At 40.4% G+C, this 27,658-nt stretch overlaps 1 protein-coding gene across 1 annotated transcript; it reads left to right on the forward strand.

Moving 5' to 3' along the window:
• The first annotated feature begins 3,225 nt into the window (after positions 1–3,225).
• LOC127094466 (uncharacterized) lies at positions 3,226–6,960 on the forward strand. The gene is made up of 5 exons (XM_051033294.1): positions 3,226–4,388; positions 4,518–5,563; positions 5,645–5,791; positions 5,951–6,467; positions 6,747–6,960. The coding sequence occupies exons 1-5, from the start codon at positions 3,226–3,228 to the stop codon at positions 6,958–6,960; spliced, it is 3,087 nt and encodes a 1,028-aa protein (XP_050889251.1).
• Positions 6,961–27,658: the final 20,698 nt, after the last annotated feature.

Raw genomic sequence — 27,658 nt, forward strand, 5'->3', positions numbered from 1 at the left:
TTTCGTTATCGTGAAATCCCGGTAGCGACAGCTGGCGACTCTGCTGGGGAACAAAAAATCCCTAAGCAAGTCTAGCCTAGTTTGGGTTGTTTCCTCTTTTACGTACGTGGAGATTTATCTGTTATCTATTTTTCTGTATATATTGCTTTCTTTGCTAACTCGTGCATATTTTCTTTGTTTACCTGTTGGTCCGAAACTTTGACTCTGTGACGAAGAATTTTTGGAAGCAATAATGATTGCAAAGAAAAAACCTTGTGTGAAGGACTCCCCACCTGAGTCTGAGAGTTTGCTTGATATAGGAGAGGTTGAGTAGTATTGATCCGCGAGGTTCCTTCCTCGTTAGGATCGTACGAGAACCTCACTTAGTGGTAGATTCTCTTAAGGGGATTGATGACCGTCGTGCTTTCGGCGTAAGCATCTTTTGTTTTACTAGAGTCAATGACCCTAAGACCCCTTTTAGAACCTTTAAAACTATGGCTAGCCTAGACCGATGGTCGCGTAGTATAGGCCACCGAGGTGCCTTCCTCGTAAGGGTCGATACGAAGATCTCACTTAGAGTAGATGACTTTGATGGAGCAGTCTCCTGGCAAGTAAATTGACATAAGCGGTTGACAGTCAAAGAAGTCCATGACTCTAGGGGCAGTGTCTTAAACCCAATTTTCCAAAAGCCTTAGATCACACAAAGCGAGAACCTTGGTTTACTAAGCAGTCATTATTAACTCCATGCTTCGTCACGATGGTCCAAAACCACGAACCCATGCTTAAAACCCTGTGGAAATAATAAACCAAACATTCATTCATACATTCATTCATCATCAAAATAAAAAGCAAAGCTCTTAAAATTTTTGTTTGTTCAAACGCAGAATTACAAGACTATTTTCCGACACAATCATGGATACTTCAACAAAGAAAAGCACTTCTTCTTTCCGCTTCAAGAGTCCCGACATCAGGTCATTAAAGATCCTCTGTTCAAAGGTCGTAACCCACAAAGACAACAAGTTTAGAGCCAATTTTGGGAACATCGTAGATCTTCTAACTGAGAAGGTTGACTATTGTGCTATCACTGCAATGTCCCAATACTATGACGTTCCTTTAAGATGCTTCACTTTCCTTGACTTCCAAATCTCTCCAACCTTGGAAGACCTCGAGAGACTCCTCAATCGACCAATCAAGGAATACAACCCTTTCCCGAAATTGGAAGAAGGATTCTGTTTGACCGAGCTCTCACTCATCTTGGGTATCAACACCAACAAGTTAGTGGGCCATTGGGGCGTTAAAGGATCCCTAAAAGGTTTAACTCAAAAGTTCCTAGAAGCCCATGCTTGGGAAATGATTAAAAAAGGAAGACCCGACTTTTGTAGTGCAACCTTGGCACTTTTGATTCATGGAGTTGTCCTCTTCCCAAATCTGGACAAGTTTGTGGATCAGTTAGCAGTTGAAGTCTTTTTAACAAAGAACCCGGTGCCTTTTCTACTTGCCGATTTCTACCACACCTTCCATACAAGGCATGAGAAGAGGGGAGGTACTTACCTTTGTTGTGCTCCTATGCTACATCTTTGGATGAGGGCCCGCATGCCTCAAAGTGGACCTTTCGCCGAAAACAAACTGACATGGCCGCAAAGGTTCGCATCTCTCTCTGCCAACTCAATCCTATGGTACAAGAGGGAATGGGATATAAAGGATGTCATCGCAAGATGTGGAGAGTTCTCTAACGTACCCTTGATAGGAACACAAGGTTGCATCAACTACAACCCTGCTATACTCAAGAGACAACTAGGGTACGCCATGAATAGTCCCCCCGAGGAAAGAGATTTCATTCCATTTGTCATCAATACCGTGGATCCGCTTGATTCGAACGTGAAAAGAGTGAGAAAAGCTTGGACAAGCATAGTCCGTATTAGCCATGAATGGGGTAAGAAAAATATCCTAGCCAAGGAACCCTACTATGTGTGGGTAAAAGAGAGGGCTAGGGTGGTTAAGATGTCGTTTCTGTTTGATCCTTCTTCATTCCCGTTGATGCCTGAGCCCGAGCCTATCCTACAAGAGGACATGGACAAACTTACCAGCCAAATCAAAGAGCTCGAGTTGGAAAACACTCAACTACGAGTCGAACTCAATCGCGCCAAGGAACGTAACCACGTCTTGGAGGATAAGGGTAAGAAAGTCTGCGAAAAATTTGAGGATAGCAAGAAAAGGCTCCGATTAGCCGAGGGACAAAGAGTTTGGGTTGGTGGAGCTTTACAAGGAGCTAATTCTGAGCTAGATTTCTGCAACGAGGAGTTGGATCGAGCATCCCGAATCATCAAGGACCTTGAAAATACTGTCGAGAGGTCTAATGCCATGAAGAAAGAAGCGAGGGAAGATTATGAGGCCCAAATTCTCGAACTAAGGACCACTCTAAAAGAGCACAAGGATTTGCTAGCCAGGGAGCAACTAGAGAAAGAAAAGATTCATCGAAGCTTCATGCGTGAGCAGTTCAACCTTGGACGAGCTTGCGAGCAAATCAAGAACTTGAAGAGGGGAATCTATGACCAAGCCTATGTAGAATTGCAAAACAACTGCAGACATTGGGAAGAGCGTTGCTATGAATTCGAAGCTGTCATTGTTCAAAGGGACGAAATCATCCATAATCTCCAAGTCCTTTACGAAGAATGGAGGGACAAGTACACCAACATGACCGTGTTAACCAACTATGCCCTTCAAGACTTTCCTGACAAGTTGAAGGAGGCAGATCTGATCATGTGCCCAGATAATACCCCTAAAGAGGTCTACCACTTCGTCAAGTTCTGCAAAAGAACAATGGCCGAACTCATCACCGACATTGAGGCTCTCCGCAAGTCTCAAGGGGTCACTTTTAGGGTGGATATCTAGTTGGTTTATTTGCTTCCATTACTTGTATTTTGCAACTTCTATGTATTGTTGTCTATTTTCCCTTCAAAGGATGAATGAAAGTTGCGATTTTTCTCTATTGTGTTTTCCTATTTCATGATTGTGAACGAGAATCGTCAAGTAGTTGTTGCAATGAATAAACATGAATAACTAAAAAGAGCTTTGCCTTAACAAAAAAATTCATGCATCATATGCATCTTTCGAAACACAAAAACACAAAAAAACAAAAAAAAACAAAAAAACAAAAAAAAACTCATCCATCCACCCTTTTTTTTTCAGAACCACTCTCCAAAGCTGACTTTTCGGTACGATACACGAGGACGTCGACAAGCTGTCATGGAGCAACTTCAAGAGAACCAAGTTGTCCTTCAGGAAGAAGTATCCCAAATGCGGTCCCAAATGCGGCAATTGATGGAAACTATTCAAGCAGTCGCAAGAGGCCAGGAGGTTATGGCAAAAATGCAAGAAGAAATGAATCAACGTGCCAGTACTACCAATCCTCCTACCCCTCAAACGGTCGAGAATCCGACTCCAGTTCCTCAAGCTGATCCTCCAATTAACATTAATGCACCCGTCAGTGTTCCAAACGACAATCCTCGTCCTCATGCTCTTGAGACAGACAACCAACTTGATGCATTCTTCAGCCCAAGGAACGCTTCTCAGGATGACGCCTTCGGTTCCGCAACCAACAAGGTGGAGAGGAAGGTAAAGGCTATCGAGGAAAAGCTCAAGGCAATGGGGAGCACTGACATTTTGGGCCTCGATGCGGCAGAAATGAGCTTAGTACCTGGGGTCATCATTCCGGCCAAGTTCAAAGTTCCGGACTTTGAAAAATATAAGGGAAATAGCGACCCTAGGACACACATTAGGGCATACTGCCGAAAGATGGCTGCCTATTCCAGCGATGATCAACTTCTAATGCATTTTTTCCAGGATTCCCTCAGTGGGGCATCTTTGGATTGGTACATGCAACTCGAGGGCAACCATATTCACACCTGGAGGGAAATGGCTGAGGCATTCCTCAAGCACTATCAGTACAACACTGATATGGCACCTAATCGCACGCAGTTGCAAAATTTGACTCAGAGGTCTGAGGAGTCCTTCAAAGAGTATGCCCAGCGGTGGAGGGAATTAGCTGCTAGGGTACAACCCCCATTGCTAGAAAGAGAACTGGTAGACATGTTTATGGGAAACTTGCAAGGTCCATACCTTGATAGAATGGTAGGGAGTACCTCTTCAGGCTTTTCCGACCTGGTCTTAGCCGGTGAAAGGATAGAAAATATGATTAAAATGGGAAAGATCCAGAACTCTGCCAGTACTTCTAGTGCATCAAAGAAACCTTTTGTTCCCTATGGTAAAAAACGAGAAGGTGAGACCAATGCTGCCTCCATCATTCGAACAAGAAATCCCACTTATCCACAAGTAGCTGCCATAGCTCCCGTCCAACCAAGTCAACAACAACCATTGGCAATTCCTGTTCAAACTCAACAACAACAACCGCAACATCAGCAACCACAATATCAACAACAACAAAAGATGCGAAGGCCCGAGAGAAGATTTGACCCAGTTCCCATGCCTTATAGCCACATGCTACCATATTTATTGAGGGGATCACTTGTGCAACTAAGGGAGTTAGAACCCCCACCAGCGGTTCTTCCTCCCGGTTATGATGCAAATGCCCATTGTGAATTTCATTCTGGCGCTCCCGGGCATTCGATCGAGAATTGTAAAGCATTAAAGTACAAGGTTCAAGATCTTATTGACTCTAAGGCAATCACGTTTGCCCCTAAGAGGCCGAATGTGAATAATAACCCGATGCCCCCTCACAATAATGCATCGGTGAATATGATGGAAGCTGACAATGGGAGGAGATTGATGTCCTGTGTGGACGAGTTAAAAACACCACTCATCGAGATCAAGAATGCTTTGATGAAGAATAATACATTTCCCATCTGTGGTAATGACTGTGAACATTGTCTGATTAACCCGCAACAATGTAGAACATTGAAGTCTGTCATACAACAATTAATGAACCAAGGGATCTTGGTGGTAGACTGCCCATCCACAAACGAAGATGTGTCTACCCTCGAGATACCATACAACGAAGTCCCTCCTCTGCAAATTCCATATGAATTCTCTCAGTTAACTCTGTCGACAAATCCTATTACTCCAATCATAATAACAGTTCCCACACCATTCCCATATGTTGACACCAAGGCAGTCCCTTGGATGTATGACACCTCAGTCTACATTCATGGTCAGAAGATTCAAGAAGAACCCATAAAGTCTAGTGACCCAATGATCAATATCACCGGCACTAGCGGAGTCACAAGAAGTGGAAGGATATTTGCACCGACACCCACTCCAATTGGAACTATCAATCCTTCAACTTCAGACAAAGGCAAACAAATTGATGGCGCTCAACAAAGACAAGACCCCACACCTTCAAGTGAAGTAGACGAGTTCTTACGCATCATCAAGAAGAGCGATTATCGAGTAGTTGATCAGCTTAACCAGACACCCTCTAAGATCTCAATGTTGTCTCTATTGATGTGCTCAGAGGCCCATAGGGAGGCTTTGGTAAAGTTTCTAAGGACAGCTCACGTACCGCAAGAGATATCTGTTTGTCAGTTTGAAGGAGTAGTTAACAATATCGCTACTAGCTTAAGCTTAGGTTTCAGTGATGAAGAGCTTCCCGCCGAGGGGAGGAATCATAACAAGGCTCTCCATATTTCCATTGAGTGTGTGGACACAGTCCTATCAAGAGTTTTGGTAGACACTGGGTCTTCCCTCAATGTGATGCCTAAGAGTTCCTTTGCTAAACTAACTATTGAAGGACTCGTAATGAAGCCGAGTGAGCTTATAGTAAGAGCATTTGATGGGACTAGAAGGACTGTAATCGGTGAGGTGAATTTGCCTATGAAGATTGGTCCCCATATTTTCCTTATCACTTTCTTCGTAATGGATATCTATCCAGCCTACAGTTGTCTGCTTGGGAGGCCTTGGATCCATTCAGCTGGTGCAGTCACTTCAACGCTCCACCAAAAATTGAAATTCTTAGCTGATGATAAGCTAGTTGTTGTCGAGGGTGAGGAGGACATTATGGTAAGTCACCTCGTATCTTTCCGATACGTTGAAGGAGAAGGGGAGATAAGAGAAGTCCCATTCCAATCATTCGAAGTTATCAATGTTGAAATGGTTTGCCCAGCAAGGGATGAATCAAAAGATGTCGAATCTCCCATGGCATCTCTTAAAGACGCCCTGACAATTATAAAGGATGGACACCCCCAAGGATGGGGAAGATCGCTTGAACTCCCTGCCAACAAGGACCGCACTGGTTTGGGATACAACTCCCAGAATTTGAAGAAGCCCGCGCCGATAGCTACAAGGGGATCAGTGCTCCCGCTGTCCGACAACTTCTCAAGTGCTGGTTACCTGGATGACAATCGTATTTGTGCCGTGGAAGAAGAAGAAAAAGAAGAAGAAGAAGATGATGGCCTGATCTTCACAAAGACTGATGGAAATGGTGCCACCAAATGGACCGAGTTTGAAATACCTAAAGTGACCTTGATCGAAATGTAATTCCCAATGTTGTTTTCCTTCCTTTTTATCAAAAGAACCCATGTCAAGCCCAAGGCATGGGGGAATCATTTGTAGGGCCTCATCAAATTTCCTTATTAATCATTAATGAAAAAGGGTTCATGTTCGCAATCAATTTTGAGATCCTTGTCTTTCATTTTTTCATTTCACTTTTTTAAAATGACATTTTTCTTTTAAAAAAAATAATAATAAAAAAAATTCTTTTCAAATCATCCTTTCTTTCATACCAATAAAAGCGTGAACCTTAAATCATGCAGATCATCCTCGACAACCATCAATGACGATTCTGCTACAGTCTCATACGACTTTGACAACCCGATTAATCAAGCTGATGAAGAGTGTGAGGAAGAGGCCGAACTCCCAGAAGAATTGGCAAGGCTGCTCAAGCAAGAGGAAAAAGTCATCCAGCCGCACGAAGAATCAGTGGAAGTGATTAACCTTGGGACAGATGAGGAAGCGAAAGAAGTCTGAGTCGGCTCCGCTCTACAAGACGAGGTGAAGACAAAATTGATTGAGCTCTTGAAGGAATACAAAGATGTGTTTGCATAGTCATACCAAGATATACCCGGCCTCGATACTGACATTGTGGTCCATCATCTACCCCTTAAAGAAAAATGCCCTCCAGTAAAGAAAAAACTACGAAGAACCCGTCCCGACATGGCTATGAAAATCAAGGAGGAGGTACAAAAGCAGCTCAACGCCGGCTTCCTAGCGGTCTCCAATTATCCTCAATGGATAGCTAACATTGTGCCTGTACCTAAGAAGGATGGCAAAGTAAGGATGTGCATAGATTACAGAAATCTAAATAGAGCAAGTCCCAAAGATGACTTTCCACTGCCACGCATTTACGTGCTAGTAGATAATACCGCCCAGTTCTCTGTTTTCTCTTTTATGGATGGTTTCTCCGGTTATAACCAGATCCGCATGGCTCAAGAAGATATGGAGAAAACCACTTTCATAACACCATGGGGCACCTTCTGCTACAAGGTGATGCCTTTTGGATTGAAGAACGCCGGCGCCACATACCAACGAGCCATGGTCACTCTCTTTCACGATATGATTTATAAAGAGATTGAGGTCTACGTCGACGACATGATAGCCAAGTCTCAAACTGAAGAAGAACACCTTGTCAATCTAGAAAAGCTGTTTGAGAGGCTGAGGAAGTTCAAATTGAGGCTTAATCCCAACAAATGCACATTTGGGGTAAGATCCGGCAAATTGTTAGGTTTTATCGTCAGTCAACATGGCATCGAAGTAGATCCCGAGAAAGTAAAGGCCATACAAGCTATGCCTGCACCCAAAACCGAGAAGGAGGTCTGAGGATTCCTAGGTAGATTGAATTACATTGCTAGGTTCATATCTCACCTCACTGCCACTTGTGATCCAATCTTCAAACTTCTTCGAAAGGATCAAGCCATCATTTGGAACGATGACTGCCAAGGCGCATTTGAGAAAATAAAGGAATATTTGCAAGAGCCTCCTGTGTTGATGCCTCCTGTACTTGGTAGACCATTAATCATGTATCTCACCGTTCTTGAAGGATCAATGGGTTGTGTCCTCGGCCAACATGACGAGACTGGTAGAAAAAAGCATGCAATATACTATTTGAGCAAGAAGTTCACTGATTGCGAGAGTAGGTATTCGATGCTTGAAAAGACTTGTTGCGCACTAGCATGGGTTGCCAAACGTTTAAGACAATACATGCTCACTCATACGACATTGTTGATCTCTAAGATGGATCCTGTCAAATACATCTTCAAGAAGTCGGCTCTAACTGGTAGAGTAGCCCGATGGCAAATGGCTCTGACCGAGTACGATATCCAACATGTCACTCAAAAGGCCATCAAAGGGAGTGTATTGTCTGATTATCTTGCACAACAACCCTTGGAGGAATATCAGTCTATGCGTTTCGAATTCCCCGACGAGGATATCATGTTGATTAGGGATTGCAACATCCCCGGTCCCGAGGAAGGACCCGAGCCTGGATCCCAATGGACCATGGTTTTTGATGGAGCTTCTAACGCTCATGGCAATGGCATTGGGGCAGTAATCACTTCTCCAACTAATTTCCACCTCCCCTTCACCGCCCGATTATGTTTTGAATGTACAAACAATATGGCCGAATATGAGGCTTGTATCTTTGGTATTGAAGCTGCTATCGATCTTAGAATCAAAATCCTGGAAGTTTATGGGGACTCAGCCTTGGTAATCAGCCAAGTCAAAGGAGATTGGGATACTAGAGACCATAAGCTCATTCCTTACAAAGAGCATGTCTTAAAACTAGTCCCCTATTTCGATGAAATTACATTCCACCACATCCCTCGAGAAGAGAATCAGCTAGCTTACGCTTTGGCGACTTTGGCATCCATGTTTAAAGTTAAATGGAAGAACGAAGCGCCATCCTTTCACCTGAACTACTTGGACGAACCTGCTTACTGTCTGGCAGCGGAAGACGAAGCTGACGGTCATCCTTGGTTCCATGACATCATGAGATTCTTAAAGAACCAAGAGTATCCTGCGGACGCATCTATCACTGACAAGAAGTATCTTCGAAAACTGTCATCCAAATTTTTCTTAAGTGGAGGGGTATTATACAAGAGAAATTATGATTCTGTTTTGCTTAGATGTGTGAACAAGCAAGAAGCAAACCAGATTATAATGGAAATTCATGAAGGATCCTTTGGGACGCATGCTAGTGGGAGTATTATGGTGAAGAAAATCTTAAGGGTCGGATATTACTGGATGACTATGGAGATTGACTGTCATCGCCACGTCCAAACCTGCCACAAGTGCCAGATCTATGCTGATAAGATCCATGTGTCGCCAACGCCTCTCAACGTCCTAACATCACCTTGGCCTTTCGCCATGTGGGGCATTGACGTGATCGGACGCATAGAGCCAACTGCCTCGAACGGACACCGCTTCATCCTTGTAGCCATTGACTATTTCACAAAGTGGGTAGAAGCAGCCTCGTACGCCAACGTTACCAGACAAGTGGTGGCCCGATTCCTCAGGAAAGAAATCATTTGCCGTTATGGGGTCCCCAACAAAATCATTACTGATAATGGATCTAACCTCAATAATAAAATGATGAAAGAGCTATGCCAAAATTTCAAGATCGACCACCACAACTCATCACCTTATAGGCCTAAGATGAATGGCGCTGTTGAGGCAGCTAACAAAAATATCAAAAAGATCGTGCAAAAGATGGTGGAAACCTACAAAGATTGGCACGAAATGCTCCCATTCGCATTACATGGCTATCGCACTTCCGTACGCACTTCCACTGGGGCAACTCCCTTCTCCCTTGTGCACGGCATGGATGCGGTCTTACCAGTCGAAGTAGAGATTCCTTCCTTAAGGATTTTGACAGATGTTAAGCTTGATGAGTCTGAGTGGGTACAAGCTCGATTTGATCAACTAAACCTCATTGATGAGAAGCGCTTAGCAGCCATCTGCCATGGCCAACTTTATCAAAAGCGCATCAAGAGGGCACATGACAAAAAGGTTTTCCCCCGGAGCCTAAAAGCTGGAGACCTCGTATTGAAGAAGATTCTTCCAATCCATACTGACCCAAGGGGAAAATGGACGCCAAACTATGAAGGTCCGTATGTTGTAAGAAAGGTCTTCTCCGGAGGAGCCTTGATCCTCGCAACTATGGATGGTGAAGATCTTCCATCCCCGGTGAATGCGGATGCAGTCAAAAAATACTATGCTTAAAAAAATAAAATATATAGCCCGATATGTTGAAAACTCGAAAGGGCAACTTATGCAAAAATGGGTATCCCGGTAGACTGAAAACCCGAAAGGGCGGTCTAGGCAAAAATTAGGGATTTAATAAGAGCAAGAGGCTGCATCCCGTAAGGAATTCTTCTTCATTCCTTGGCAGGTCAATTATGTGGGTCCCAAGCAAGCCAATCCTATCACCCTCCTTCAAAAAAAGCAAGATCAAAGGACGACCAAAGGCATGAAGACTATAGCAGAGTTAAAATCTGGTGGAAACTCGAGATGTTTCATTGCCATTACAATTATCATTTTCTTTTCGCAATCACCTCTTTTAGGAATTGCTTTCCTTTGTATAAAATTCCCTACTTGTGGAATCACTTGTCAATAAAAATCAAGTTCCCTCACATATGTTCCATATTTTTACTTTTCCTGCTTTGTCTGCGAAATATGACCTTTCTCTAAATAAGATTACATGGGAAATTTTCAATTAAAAGACCTTTTTTTTTTCAAAAAAAAAAACTATAAGACAATATCGAATTATATTCTTTCTAGAATTTTGCTAAAGGTAGTCAAAACACATTTCCAACTCAAGAGTGCCACATAGCTCTTTGGACTAAGCCGATCATTTCTCCCCCCAATGGGAATTCCAAAACATTACATTCAGCGCCTGCTTGGACGTCGAACTTCAATTTCTCAAGTATCGGAAAGTTAGTACAATTCACCCAATCACCCTTTTTAAGCCCAATCACCATTGGCATTCCCTAAACACACTTCTCCGCAAAGCCCAAACATGCTTGGCATAACTTGCAGACCATGCATTTCATATATTCCCCATGAAAGCCCAAACATGCATTGGCATACATAACATCGCATCATGAGTATCTCCTTAACTTACTCAAATTAACTCGTCAGAGTTCGGGATTTCCCAACCGTTGTTAGGAATTTTCCCCAATAAACTCTTTTCCGTCAACCCTTTGACGAAGACAAATTACCCTTCCGTCAACCCTTGGACGATGACAAACTCTTTTCCGTCAACCCTTTGACGAAGACAAATTACCTTTCCGTCAACCCTTTGATGAAGACAAATTACCTTTCCGTCAACCCTTTGACGAAGACAAATTACTCTTTTGCGTCAACCCTTTGACGAAGACAAATTACCTTTCCGGCAACCCTTTGACGAAGAGGAATTACCTTTCCGTCAACCCTTTGACGATGACAAAAAATTTCCATCAGCCCTCTGATGACGACATTTTACAACAGTTTCTTTCCGTCAACCATTTGACGAAGAAAAATTACCTTCCTGTCAACCCTTTGACAATGACAAACTCTTTTCCGTCAACCCTTTGACGAAGACAAATTACCTTTCCATCAACTCTTTGATGATGACACCCTTTTTCATCAACCCTTTGATGATGATCCCTCATTGGAAACAAAAATCCCTATAAAAATCCAAATACCCAGTTGTAGTCCCACATGCATTGCATGCATCACTTCATGCATGATTTTTCCCTCCGAAACGAAAAGTTCCACTAAAGCCCAATTATATTTGGCACAATCTATAGACCATGCATTTGCATACCCCAGCAGCCCGTGCATACTTCGGTATTCTGCGTACACGATAACATACATTGTATATCATACACATCATGACATAACCATCATACATCTGACCCATGTCCTCCCCACATAATACCATAAACTATCCTCAACAGATGATTTCATATCAAATTTATTTTCCACCACATGAACAATCTTCACAAATACCCATCACTTCATATCGCATTCATTTCATCCCCAACAGGTTGAATTTCTGGATATTTTTATTTATTTAATCCTCTCGTACCTTGGATGTGTGGAAGCCGTTGCTATCTAAACATTCAGGTTCGAGAAGATTAAATAGGGGCAGCTGTCATACCCCAAAATTCACCCTACTCTGATACAACTTTCATCTGATCCATGGCCCTACTGCACATGCATGCTTTCATTATCTCCTCATCATAATTATATTAACTTTCATAACCAAATACATATTGCATGGGATCAAAGCATGATTTAAAAAAAATAATAAAATAAAATAAAATAAAAAATTAAAAAAAAAATTAAAAAAAAAAGAGGAAAAGGGGGGAAACCGGATTTTGCCTCCCACACTTCAAAAAAAAGAGCTTTTTTTGCACAAAGGGTATTTGGTTCCCCCCATTTTCCCACCAACTTTCCCTATAAATAGTAGCACTATTCCCCTTCATTTTTCATGCTTTCTAGCCCCCAAAATTGATGAAAAAATATCATTCAACCCCTCTTCTCCAAACCTAAATCAAAACCCAAAAAACTTTTCCCTCCCAAAAGTCACCACTACCAACTTTTTTCCATTTCACATTTTTTTCCTCAAAGTTTCTCACTCTCTAACACTCATAACCCAACCCTTTTACTAAGCTTTCACCACAAATATTTTCATCCCAAACCCCTTACTTCACATTCAAGTTCAACACCATTTCTACCTAGCTTTTTTTCATATTTTGTGGGTAATGACTTTAACTTAAACTTTTTAACTTTTTGTTCCTTTTTTTTGATTAAAAATGATTGCTTGTTCTTGGTTGGTCTTTTGAGATGGTTTAGATTCAAGCTTGCAAAAAAAGATTGACTTTGGTTTACTCACCCTTTTTTAAAGATTTTTTACTCTTACTATCCTTTTTCACCTTTTTGTGGTTGCTTTGTGTATGTTATCATTTTCTTTTATTATGGACTTGTTGTTGTGTTTGTTTGGTTGATGAGGTCTATTAGATCTTAACCATGGTTGTTTAGAGTTGATTAAATCTTCAATGTTTCAAACCTATCTATGGTTGATCAATAGATCATTCATGATACTTTGAGGCATTGATAGATTGCCTCTATTTTAACCATATTTGGGTCATTTGATGCATAGATGAAACCATGTCTTTACATTAACTTGCTAATCCATTTGCTTATTGTTACTAACTACTAATTACTAACTCCTAACATTTATATTATTGCACTTTATTTTTTTTATTATTTTTTTTGCAATTTATTTTATTGTTCACTTTATTTCAAGTATTTTATGTTTATGTTTATTGTTATCTAACTATATCATTTACATTATGCTAATTTATTTACTACCTTATTATCTTGTTAAATAAAAGAGGAATAAAAATAAAAGAAAGAGAACAAATCACTTTTTATTTATTTTTTTAATACTAATAGATGAACTTAAGGTTGCATAACTTTTTTTGTTACAAATCTATTGTTAGTTGACTTTTTAATCATCTTCAATACTTTGCATCAATGATAAGCTATTTCTTAATGTGTCATATTTTAAGTCTTTTTGGCATAAGAAAATAGTCTTAAAAAATATACATTTTTGTACATATTACTAACCACTAATTTTACTTCATTAATTTTGTTTGCCGTTAACCTTTGTTATTGTGATTTCGGTATTATTGACTTATATTTGTTTTATATCATTTATATTCACTAACCATTATTATTGTGATATTGTTTCTTTTTCTTGTAATTTACTTTTATGTCATTACCTTGTAATTTATATTAAAGTACTCATCATCATCATCATTGTACAAATTCATCATGCATGTTTATTTACTTGTTATTTATTTTATTATCATCAAACATTAAAAACAACAAAAACATGATAAAATGATAAGACAAAAATATTCGTTCCACTCTTAATCAACTTGGACCTAGAGAATTTCATTTTAGGACCCTTGCTTGGAGGTCTTTCCCTTATCTTTGTGATATTTTGTAAATGTTGGATTTTATTTGTAACTTACATTCATGTTGTAAGAATGGCATCATGGCACTACCTTAGGGGGACATGTTTGTAAGACCATTATCCTTTGTTTAGCTTAGGTCACTTTTGCACACAAAAGGCTTTCTCTTGGGCTACCTTACAATGAGACCTTTTAATTTCTTGTTGGTTACTTTGCATTCATGTTGCATAAGCCAACTTTCATAATCAAAACAAAATAAACCCTTGATTCAACGTCAAGTGGCATTTTCTTAGCCAAATTCAAAAATACTTAATAATTACGATTATTATTGTGCGTCATGAGCCTTAAGTGGTGGAGAATGAGTGAGAATGGAGCATTCCTATCCTTACTCTGATTATTTTGGACGCAAGACGCTTGACTTGTTGTCTAGAATAATCACCTCCGCCCATAGACTTTAGTACAATATAATCACAAACATTCTTTCATAAAACCCTTATTCAAGGTAAAAACAATATAACTCATCAAACTTTTTTTTGTGCCTTAGGGCATCATCCCAAAAACCCTTTTTTCCAAAGGTAAAATCAACCAACACACAAATATTTTCTACTCCAAACTACGGAGCTCTGATTCCTCATCCCCGAATGAGTGATACGTAGGCACAAGGGCCACAATCCTTGGCGAGCACTATAATAACAAAAACACCCCCCTTTTTTTCACACATTCTTTTGAAAATAAAACAATAATAGATAAATCCCATGTATGTAAAACAACCCAAATGGTTCCCATGGAGTACCATGGGCGTAAGGGGTGCTAACACCTTCCCCTTACGCAACCGACTTCCGAACCCAAATCTCGGTTGCGATACCGATTCCTTATTCTCTTTTAAGCGCTTCCCGTGCGCGTCTATTTTCTGAGGGTTTTATCGACTATTTCCCCTCTCCTCTCCGATATAGGTGAACTAAATAAAATTCGATGGCGACTCTTCTGACTTTGCCTCTCTTTGGCATTCTCTTTAGTCCCGGTTTCGTTATCGTGAAATCCCGGTAGCGACAACCCCGAAGATGATCCAACCCCGTTTTGGATCTTACACGTCTTCAAGTAGTTCTCCACCCTCTCACCGGTAGAGGCCACATCAGCAAAATTGGAGGCGTTGCAACCCACCAGACGCTCCAAATAAGACTCGGGCAGTGTGTTCATAAACATGTTGGCCATCTCTTTTTCCAACATCGGAGGCTGAACACGGGAAGCCATCTCTCTCCAGCATTGAGCATACTCTTTGAAGCACTCGTCGCTCTTGAGAGACAAATTCTGGAGTTGAGTTCTGTCAGGTGCCATATCCGCATTATACTGATATTGCTTCACAAAGGCCTCAGCCAAGTTTCTCCAGCAGCGAATATGGGCTCTGTCTAGCCTCATATACCATTCCAGGGATGCCCCAGCTAGACTGTCCTGGAAGAAGTACATGAGCAGCTTCTCATCATCAGAATACACAACCATCTTGCGGAAGTAGGCTTGTACGTGAGTCTTCGGGCAAGAGTTTCCATTGTACTTATCGAAAACAGGGACTCTGAACTTTGGTGGAACTCTCACACCTGGGACCAGCCCCAAGTCAGCAACATCCACACCAAGAGCATTCTGCCCTTCCACAGCTTTCAACCTCTCTTCCAATCTCCGAAACATAGAGTCCATACCATGGCCCATGCCAAAGTCCTCCTGAAGCAGGGGGAACTAATCCTTTTGATCATCATGGATGGGTTGTTGATCAAGGTTGACATGCGGGATAGGGATAGTCCCCGATCCATTGGGTCCATTAGCCTCTCCAGCTGGAGGATCAGCCCCAACCTCCGATTGAGTAGTAGGGGGATTCCTCTGTACCAATAATCTAAGCTCCTGTTGTCCCTGAGCCACTCCTTGGACCACTTCCATGAACTGATTCATGCGAATCCTCATCCCAGTGAGCTCTGCTTGTAAACCTTCCATTGCTCTTTGTTGATTTCTTTGGGTATCGTATCGGTGAATGCCTGAGTCAACTATCCTGCTAGTGGAATACCAAACAAACTGAGAACACTGCGGCGATACCTGTTATGCAAGACATGCTAATGAATATGCAAATGCAATGACATGTTTATCAATTCCAAAGGGTATTCTACCTCTTGATTCCAGTCTCACATCAGATAAAATATTCATTTTAAGAGTACCAGAAAACTCCGACTAGAATCAAGAAGAAGATATTAACCCCTGGGAATAGATAAACATGTGTTAAATGATATGAATGCAAAATGATGTGATGCAATGCAGTGACATGGGAATCAGGATTGCTGTATCTGCTTGAACAACTGTCAGGTCGCACTGTCCGAAGAGAAAACCACTGAGAAACATATAAGAGATCAAAGTTCTGCTCCAACAAGAATACCAGAAAACCGGGTTGGTAGAAGGTTAAGGTTTCTTGAATTTAGCCCGCCCCTCACTGGTAGGTTCTAAGAATAGAAGTTTGTCAGCTTCTAGCCCTTCAGTCAAGAATAATACGTTTACCACTGAAGGTTTGGCATTATTATGAGACAAAAAACCTCCACTGACTCCCCTCAACAGGACATCATAAAAGCAAGTTCCCAACCTCGGGGTCCTCGGAATGAGCAGCGAGAATGCCCCCACCAGAGCTAACATAATCACGTCTTTGGAGGAGAGGCCTCGGTTGCGTCCTCGGGAAATGGTCACCAGAGTCGACGATTTCTAGGGGAACATATCATCATTACGGAACACCCGTAGGACAAAATATATCATAAAGAAACCTCGTCTGGCTGTGGGTCTTCATGAACGACTTAACGTAGCAACATACTACGCAAGCCTCATGACTATCCACTCTAAAACCTGTGTGTATGCTCAAGCCTGGGTAGTGGGCTTATCTCTCATAGAACAACCCATCCCAACAAACAACCAAACCCCACAGATCCAACAGATACAGCAATCATATGTACATAATGCAATAAGATAAAGCAGATAAATGCTGAAAGTAAATAATTGTACAAAAGAATAAACACCCAACAAACAAGAAACTCACAAAAGCTAGGAGGGACTCGCATAGGGAAACCGGGTCCCCAGCAGAGTCGCTAGCTGCCGCAACTGGTGCGGAAAAAACAACCGGCGAAAAAAAGAATAACAGAAGAGTCGCCACCGTTCGTTATTTATCCCAAAGGAGGGAAAGGAAACGATCGAATAAAACCTGAAGAAAAAAGGAAAAGACAAGGTCTCGCAACCAAATCTTGGGTTCGGGAGTCGATTATGCGAAGGGAAGGTATTAGCACCCCTACGCATCCGTAGTATTCTACGGGATCCACTCTTGTTGTTCTAGTCTAAAGGGTGTAGGTAAATCTAATGTACTATCTGCTAAAAGAGGGTTAAAAGAAAATGACTCGCAAAGATATCGCATCCACTGCCTGCGTATCTCATCTGAGTATGAGAATCAGAGTCTGCGTAGCTCGGCTACCTATGGGTTAAAGAGAAGTGTGCTCGCTAAGACATCGCGTCTTATGCCTACGTATCTCATCTGGAATGAGAATCAGAGCAAACCGTAGTTCAGCTAACTACGGGAACAAGGGTCTCGATTGAAACTAGGGCAAGAGAAAGGGAAGGTCTCGATCGCAACGAGTGCGAGAAAAAAGAATCGCGACAAGGGCGAAAGCAAACAAGGATTAGTTCTCAGTCAAAAACTCGGCAAGACATCGCATCTCGTGCCTACGTATCTCATTTGAACATGAGAATCAGAGTTGTCGTAGTTCGACTAACTAGGGGTTAAGGATTGCCATCTGAACAGGGACTTACAAAAGGGGACACCAACAGTGTCAAAGGGAAGTGGGCAATGTGTTCAACATCCTAACAATAGGTGTCGCAGCCCCGCTGAATCGAGTCTTAGGCAGTTACCTCTTTGCAATAGAACGGACTGACATGCCACAAGATTGGAGACGCACGAAAGGTCTAAAAGTGGGGAAGCTCTGCCCTAGTGTTGTCATGCAATGTGGACCTATGTGTTAGGATTTACAAAGAGGAAGCTCTACCTAATGTTAGCATGCGAAAAAATAAGGGAATTCTACCTATGTTATCATACAAAGGGTTCTACCTAATGGGTGCTACCTAAACAGAACAAGAGTCGACAGATGGAGCAAGGAGAGGAACCACGGATAAGGGTAGATGGCGATGCATGAAGCAATCGACTTACAAGAGAAATGGCGATGCATGAAGCAATCGGCTTACAAGAGAAATGGCGATGCATGAAGCAATCGGCTTACAAGAGGATGGATGAATACGTGCTGGTTCTGTTAAGTTCTGAAAATGATTACTCGACGTTGGATCGAGCTTTTGATCTTGTTTTGAAATGATTATCGGATGTTCATTTTAATTCTTGTATTAACATATGAATAAAGAATGAAAGAGTAAATATTATACACTTCATGGAAGAGGGGTACATTGGTTACGAATGGGGATTGTTCATGGCAATCAAACAATAAGAATATATGCCTCATACATCATACAAGTAAGCAGCAGTTAATCGAATCAGATAAGTAAATGAGTATATAATCAAATCAAAGAATCAAAGAATGCAATAAAGATGAATTAAACAATGCATGGGAGTATGAACATGTTAAATAATCAAGCAATAGTATGTATGGATGAGAGAAACAAGTGCAACAGATAACAGATGAATCAGACAGATGAAAAGAAATGCACAAAAGGGTCCACTGAATAATTTAATCAGGAAATGAAGATTCAAGTCAACTTAAAAAATATCAAATAAATAGCAAATTAATCAAGAAAATTATTAAAAATTAAACTAAGTTAGGTGGGGTCAGGATATCATCATCCCTCAAAAAGATTTTAAAAATAATGCAAATTGGTTCATAAATTAATTGATATAAAATAAAGGTCAAAACAAAAGTCAACCATCCAAACTAGGTCAAAAATAAATCCAAAATAAATTGAAAATGGGAAATTAAATTCCAAGAAAAGGTCAGGTTGACCATGGGACAGTGGTCAACCTTCATCCCAAAAATCAAAAGCTAAAAATAATTTTAAGACATAAAAATAAAATCAAGAAAAAAGTGTGTTAAAATGGACCATTTAAAATAAATAATTAAAATAAAATATTAATATTAAATAAATACGAAAATAAAAATTAAATAAAATTAAATAAGACATTAAGAAATGTGAAAACTATTTTTGGATATTTTTATGAATAAAGAAAATATTTTAAAATAATTAAAAGCAAAACAGAAAATAAAATGTGAATTGAAAAAGAAAATAAAAATAAATGGATTGGTGTTGATGGGCCCTGAAAGGGAGGTGTGAAGAGCAAAACGCGTAGGCCCAGTCCACCACCAAATAAGTCACCGTGTGACAAAGATGAAATAACATTTTAATGAAATAATTCATGTGACATCATATCAATTGGGCAAGGCATTTTAAGTCACTACAGGACAAAACGAAATGGGCGGCTATGATTAAAACAAGAGGGCACGATCCAGCGGCTCATGCAGCGCCACATCATCATCTTCTTCATGAAACAAGAAACCCTAATGCCATGCATGCAAGAACATGAAAAACAGTGGATTTTCTCCAATTTCCACTCAAGAATGCAAGCGCTATGGTGCACCAAATGCCACGAAATAAAAACCAAAATTCAAGTACAAAATGTGTAGATCATCATGGTATCCTTGTTTGAGTAAAATGATGGCTTGATCATGGAGCAATGTTGTCAACATGGTGACAACATGGGCACGGGCTAGGGCAAAAATCAGTAGCATAAACCAATGACAAGAACACAAGCAATATGATTGGTATTATAAACAAACATGAAACAAACATGAGTATCTAATTGGCATGGCAAACAATAATGATAATAATGATGAGTATGATGATGAACATGGATATATCCATACATGGCCATGGAAGAGGAGTAAGATGGTTACCTTTCCTTGCTTGCCACGAAAATTCACCAATGCTGCCTCTTAGGTTTAGGGTTTCATGCTTTTAAATATGGTGAAACAAATGTTCTAATGGGCTTTTAAATAAATGATGTGTCCATAAGAATAAAAATGCAAAGTGAGGTGGATTTGGTGAGGGCATGTGAGATTGTGTTATTTTGGCAAAGTTTAATGAATGGACATATTGCTGCAACACCTAAAATGAGGTGACAAAAACGTGGGCTGGTTTGTGGCATGGCTTGGCAAACAAGAAATCCATTCCAAGGTGGTGACTTTGTGGCCATGTAACTTGATGAGCAAGCTACCAAATGATGAAATAATGCAAACAGTAGCAAGACCTCATGGAGTATGTCATCTTTCATGTTAATCACAAGTTGAAATGATGAATGGAATAATGTGAAAAATGGCCCTCAAGTTCAGGCCTCACCATGCAAAACTGATTGGGCCAGTTTGGCCTAAAATCTGCCTAGAAAATCAAGTCATGGAACCCACTTTAGGTGAATGCATCTCTCAAACTATGAATCCAACTGAGATGATTCCAAAAGGAGGTGAAAGAGGACATGCCAAGGTATAATTGTTGTGAAGAAAACATTTTCAAATGATGCCTTGAAATGCAAGAAAACTGGCCAAGAAGTCTTGACAAACTTTGAAGATTTTTGGACTTAGAAATTTTTCTAAGTATCCTAAAAAAATGTCTCACTTCGACTAAGCATAACTTTCTCAATTTTAATCCAAATGGAGCAAAATATATCTCTCTAGAAATCTTGGAACAAGAGGAACAACTTTAATGTTGGAGAAATTTTCAAATGGAGCTTTTATCTTGCTGGAAAATGGGCTTAAAGTGAGCGCAACAATCATGAAAACTTGCCCTAAATGGAAAGTCAACCATTTCCAAATTAAGCAACTTTTCCAATTCCTGATTAAATGATGAATCCATGATCCAACCTTGATCAAACTTCACATGTAGGCTCCTTTAGGCATGAATTTTGAGATTCCACTCTCAAAAAGTCAGGATTTGACTTTTCTGGCCCCACAGTTGACTTTTCCCAAACTGTCTGATTCCCGATTCCAGTGATCAATTGAAGCACCTCTGGCTCAAATAAAGAGCTGATTTTTTGTATGAATACCCTTGTGGACATATGGAGGGCCATGGAAAAGAGTTTCACCCAAAGAATCAGAAATAAACTGATTTTATACCAAACTCTAATTTTAGGGCAAAATTGATCAGGAACTGATTGCACTGATTGCCAATGGATCTTTCTGAGATAATTGTGAGTCTTCCTAGGCCAAGATGCCTCTCTAATCATGACATGGATGAGCCCCTCTACTTCCAACCAAACATTTCCTGTTGCAGGTAGCCATGAAACCCTAATTTCTGATTAAATCCAGATGAGCACTCTGATAACTCTGAATCCTTCACTGGTGAACTGATGACCATAATAAGATACCTTGACCCCCCCCCCCTGAGACCCTTGAGACTTGTATATTTAGAAAATAAAGTCCAATTCTGAATCTTGCTTTGTGTGGGCTCCTTCTGTTAAGGAGTGATCAATCAAAACCTGATTTCCATGTGACTAATGCAGTATGTAATGAGTATGACCTAGTATGATGCTAATGAAGTGTGAAACATAATCCCATGCTTCCAGGAAAAAATGAAGGGTAAATTTTGGGGTATTACACCAAGAAAACACATTAGAATACTCACGGAGAAGATCAACCAACCCCTTCTTAGCCTTTGGACACAATTGACACTCAATCTTGACTTCCTTCACATCATCATTGGAATCCAAGTTGACTAATTCAATCTGCTCTTAAAATGTCTGAATGGCTTTTTCCTCGTGCTCAAGAAAATATGGTAACTTATCAGACACGTCTTCTTCATCATTCTCTTCATCAACTTCAAACACAAGAAAATCAAAGTTTGGAGAGGGAGTAGGATCATTACGTTCAATGGGTTTGAGAACCAACCTGCATAATAATTTGATATTTTGATTTTAGAGAAATGGAGTGCAAACAAATATTATGCAGATATGAGAATTTTTTTTTTATGTTTTTTGTGATTACCATTTTCAAAAAAGTAAAAAGTAAAAACAAATATCATAGACATGGATGAATACAATTGTATTCTTATTGATGATAATATTGAAATGTCCAACAATGTTTCACTTCTTCATTAGGCGTAGGAGAAGGATTTTCCTTAAACAATAAAACAAATTACTTTGAATGGTGCTTAACAATAAGAACATCTACAGCAACCCAATTGTTGCAAGTCTGGCCGTGTGTCACAAAGTTGAGACAAGCTTCGTCTTCATCACCGTCTTAAATGACGACAACTGAGTGTTGATCATCCTTGTGAATGAACCCTCCACTGTGGAAAGCTTCTTGCATAGTCTTGACATTGGCGTTGAACAACCCTTGCTGAAATCCCAGATCCGCTCTATTCTTGTTCTCAATAACTTCTATAACACGGCCCCACCTGTCGGTGCCACCAGCCTGAACAACCTCTTTTGCATCCTTCAGAGAAGACATGGATGCCCTAGACTTCTTCAAATCATCAACAATAGACAAAGCTTGGAACTGTGATCTAACTTCTTCTTCAACTTCTACATAGGTGAAGGATGACAAATGGCTCACCAAAAGCGCTTTCTCTCCACCAACAACGACGAGCTTGCCGTTCTAAACAAATTTCAACTTCTGGCGCAAAGTAGACGTCACAACTTCATGGATCCATGGCCTTCCCAACAAACAGTTGTATGTTGGGTGAATGTCCATTACTTGAAAAGTAATTGGAAAATCACTCGGACCTATCTTAACTGAAAGGTCCACCTCTCCAATGACAATTTTTCGGGAACCGTCAAACACTTTAACCACAACACCAATGTACCTCATCGGTGCCCCTTGATACGACAGTCTTGCCAAAGTTGACTTGGGCAACACATTCAATGATGAACCAGTATCAACCAATACATTGGACATAGCGTCCTCTTTGCAATTCATTGAAATGTGGAGTTCCAAGTCATGATTTCTACCTTCCTCAGGAAGTTCTTCATCACAAAATCTCAGGTTATTACAGGAAGCAATGTTGGCAACAATATGGTCGAACTGATCCATAATAACATCGTGCTCTACATAGACTTGCTCCAGTACTTTATGCAAAGCCTCTCTATGCACTTCAGAATTGATCAATAATGACAACACAGAAATCTTTGACGGCGTCTGAAACAATTGCTCCACAACATTGAACTCACTTATCTAGATCAAACGAAGTACCTCATTATCATCATTAGCCTTCAACATGCTGGATTCACCAGACTGACAAGTTGAACAATTAACCTGATCAACTGCAGGAACTTCTGCTTTCTTACCCATTGAAACATCTTCACAACTTTAGGAAATACAGGGCCAAAGACACAACCACTGTAGCTCACCTTAACAACATCTGCAATGCTCACCACTAAGTTTGCAGCGCGAAGAGGAACCTCTTTCCCATTATCAACCATGGCATCATTGTATTTATAAGGCATAAATTTATCGGATGAATAGGGGACAGGGCCCGCTAACTGTATAATCAACGGCGATATCGATCTATTTTCATTCTTATTGCTGTCATATTCAATAACTACTCGCTCGAGGGACTTGAACACTGGTACAATAACATTTACATCATTCCCCATATACATGGGTTGCTGAATTTGAATAACATTTTCATCCATTTGTTTCTAAATATCCCAATTGACAATTACACATCCTCGAGGGTTGACGCTGAGAAATAACACAACCATCATGGTCATGCTCACAACAATAACCAAACACAAATCCCTATGAATATTCACCAACGATCTTCGAATACGACGGACATCAAAAACCCTTAAATTCCTAGGATAACCATCTATCATGTTCACAGAAGCATTGCCATGAGCAACCAACTGATTGACTTTAACATTAGGTGCTTGGTCCTCAAAGGACACTGCCGCTCTTAATCAACTTCTAAACCTCATACTTCAAAGGATAACAATCTTCAATGTCATGGTCGGAAGCTCCCTGATGAAAAGCACAATGCAAATCTGGCTTGAACCACCATGGAAAAGGTTCAAGAGTTTTGTGGAGGATTTCTTAGTTGAATCAGATTCTTGACAACCAAAGAAGGATTCTGCATACATCATAGGAATATGGTCAAAAAGAGACATTCTTCCTCTCATAGTTGTGATGATGATTGTTGTTGTTGTTGTTGATCCGTTGTTGTGGTTGTCGTTGATGTTGTTACTGAATGGATACTGATTGATTTGCTGGATTATTAGTGAAAATAGGAATAACTGATGATACCTGATGATGTTGCTGGTGTGGTCTAACATTCTTCTTCACATGAGTCCTCTTCTGCCTCCCTACGGACATTGCATTGGCTCCCCCTTCCTTCCTTTTGGATAAACTACCACCGTATTTATTGCTTGAAGACGCTTCATCTTTGGACAACCGGCCTTCTCTAACACCTTCTTTCAACCGCATCCATATGTTCACAATTTCGGTGAAATCATTATGAGTACTAGATATCTTACGTTCATAATCAAATGAACTCATGGTCTTCAATCTTGGTCATCTCTTTCTCCTCCAAGGGTGGGCTAATTTGAGCAGTCAACTCTCTCCATCTCTGGGCGTACTCCTTGAATGTCTCTTTGTCCTTCTGGGACATCGACCAGAATTGATCCTGATAGGGATCCATATCAACATTATACTTGTATTACTTGACGAAAGCCTCACTCAAGTCATTAAAAGTACGAACATTAGCATTGTCCAAGCCCACATACCATCTGAGTGCAACACCAATTAGACTGTCTTGGAAGTAGTCGATGAGTAATTGATCATTGTCTGTCTGAGTAGATATCTTGCGAAGTATTCCCCTTATACTTCTCAAAATCTGGGACCTTGAACTTGACAGGAATCTTGACGTTGGTCACCAAACACAACCCAACAACATTCTTACCAAACAGATCTTTTCCTCTTAAAGGTCTTCAACTCCTTTCTCAGCTCAAGGAATTGGTCTTTCATCTCGTCAATATTCTCATAAACATCAGGACATTCAGATGGCTCAGAGTGATAGATGGTTTCCTCAACATGGGGTAAAGTATGCAAAATGGGAGGAGGCACAGACATGACCGAGCTAGATGCCAACATAGAAGCAAATTTCGGAGCATACCCTTCAGGCACAAAGTTTGGTGGCATTCCCCATGGGAATCCGGTAGGCACCGACTAGCTAGTAGCAAGAACATGCACATACGTTGAAGCAATCTCGGAAATCACAGTCCTCTGAGAAGGAGGAGTTACAGGAGGCAGAGATGGTTGATTCTGAGCAGCAATCACAGACTCCATCAAGGCAGTGAGTCTGGAAATCTCGTCCTTAAGCTCCATGTTGTCTTATTCAAGATGCTCCATTCTTCTCTGGCGATTAGCTCAAGTGTTATAGTGATGAGTCAACTTGTCTGATACACAGAAGAAGAACCAATAAAAAATCCGGCTGAAGAAACCTGTTGTGCAAATGATGCATGAAATGCAATGTTTTTTATTGTTTTTAATTCCAAGGAACATACAAAGTACTATTTGAAAATATTTTTAATTAACAATAATATCAATCCAATTGACCATTAAATCTCTTTTTATTCATAAAATTTGGAAGGATTACACTGAGTATAATTTCAGAAACAAAAATATAAATACAAGAGAAAGGAAAAATATCATCCCAAGGATCCCTAGCAACTACATCAGATGAACTGGATAAGGGAGTGTATTTCCTTCAGATGCGTCGGATCTTTGACTCAAAATTTATCTGCATCTGAGCCTTCTCGAGGACGAGTCGATCAACAATCTTATTCTAAGCACCGGAAGACTGAGGCATACTAGAGGAAAGCAAATTCTCTGGCTCTCTCCGTGTCTTTACTGTACGCTCTTCTAGAACCTCATTAAGTGCATCCTTGTCCTTTGACTCATGATGAAACTCTACGTACTTTCGGTTCAAAGCATGGAACCTCTATTCCCACAAGTCTCTCTATTGCTTCATCTTGGCAAGTGCATCTTCCAACTCTTCTACATCTTAGTTAGGGAGAGTTGATGGCTCTACCATAACCACAGACATAGGTCTCTCACAAGCGTATGTCATCTTGAGCTCCAAAGTGTAACACCCCAAAATTTGTCCTCCTCATTCATGCATTCATTTAGCATTTCATATTGCATTTCATCATGTCAATCAGAATTAGATCCAAAAGAAAAAGAAAACGAAAAGAAAACGAAAAAAAAAAGCGAAAATATATATATATATATATATATATATATATATATATATATATAATTTTTTACAAAAAAAAAAAAAAAAAAAAAAATTTAATTAACTAATTAATTAATTAATTAATTAAATAAATAATTAAATAAAAAAATATAATAAAAAAAAATTTTCGACTTTGGTCTCTCTCATTTGAGCCCACAAAACCATGAAATTCAGTCTATAAATACCAAGGCTTCACTTGAGAGAACAGAGAACAAAGGGGGATTTTGAAGAGAAGCAAAATACTCTGAGGTTTCCTTGGAACAAAACCCTGAGGAAGAAGATAGTGAGAGAAGACCTAACGGAGTTCAGAGCAGCCTCCAAACCCCGAAGGGAACTCAACTACACAGAATCACCTCTGCCTCACATAAACCCTGAAGATTGTTTTGTAAACCTCACGGGTGCAACTCAACTTCAATCAAGCTCTCCAATCAGGTTTGCCATTATTCCCATTACCTTTGCCCATGGGTTTAATATGTATATGAATGTATAAACAATGCCTTGAATGTTTAACCGTTTAATTTCTGAAATGTATGCCACAGGGTTTGAGTTTTTTTGAAACCATACTGTTGATCATGAAAAAAAAATGCTTATGGTGTTTCACTAACCCTTTTGTTGAATTTTTGTGAGGGCTCACATGACTTTTGCAGGGATAACTTGCGTGGTTTCCCACTTTATTTGTGGGATAACCCCTGGAGGTTTATTCCGATTACCTGTACTGACTCGCCTTCTTTGATGGTACCAGCTTGAGAGATCTCTGGGTTTCTTGTCCCCTTGGTTGCTGTTACTTCGGATCTTTATCTGCGTGGTACTTTTACATTTTTCCCGCATTTTACTTCTTTCCTAGCTGGAAGACCTCGATAGGAGGCAATGTTTTGTGTTTACCTCAAGATACATGTTTTGTGTTTTGTGTTCGTATCCCTGCAGGTAGCGCGGTTCCTTCATCAAGGACTGCCTTTTTGCCCTCGAGCATCCCAAACCCTAAAACCCAAAGCAACACGTTAACTCCTTCTACTACAGGCGAGTAAGTCTCCAAAGGTCGAGCATCCGGTAGATTGCGTAGTAACGTTGTTCGCCCAAAACCCAATCCATAACCCCGTAGTTAGCCGAACTACGGCTTGCTCTGATTCTCAGGCCAGATGAGATACGTAGGCATAAGACGCGATGTCTTAGCGAGCACACATCCCCCCAACCCATAGGTCAGCCGAGCTACGAAGACTCTGATTCTCATATTCAGATGAGATACGTATGCAGTGGATACGACATCCGCACGAGTCATTTTCATTTAACCCTTTTTTTTTGGCAAACAGCACAAGATAAACCCACACCCTTTAGACGAAAACTACAAAAGTGGATCCCGTAGAGTACTACGGATGCGTATGGGTGCTAATACCTTCCCTTTGCATAACCGACTCCCG

Source organism: Lathyrus oleraceus, chromosome 6 (genome assembly GCF_024323335.1).
Source record: "Lathyrus oleraceus cultivar Zhongwan6 chromosome 6, CAAS_Psat_ZW6_1.0, whole genome shotgun sequence".
NCBI lineage: Eukaryota > Viridiplantae > Streptophyta > Magnoliopsida > Fabales > Fabaceae > Lathyrus > Lathyrus oleraceus.

What these genes read in the sequence shown, in the direction of transcription:
- LOC127094466 (XM_051033294.1), top strand. Translation starts at nt 3,226, where the DNA reads ATGGAGCAACTTCAAGAGAACCAAGTTGTCCTTCAGGAAGAAGTATCC. An exon ending in CAAACTCAACAACAACAACC is followed by an intron (nt 4,389 to 4,517) that starts GCAACATCAGCA and finishes TGTGCAACTAAG; the next exon opens with GGAGTTAGAACCCCCACCAG. An exon ending in GACTAGAAGGACTGTAATCG is followed by an intron (nt 5,792 to 5,950) that starts GTGAGGTGAATT and finishes TGAAATTCTTAG; the next exon opens with CTGATGATAAGCTAGTTGTT.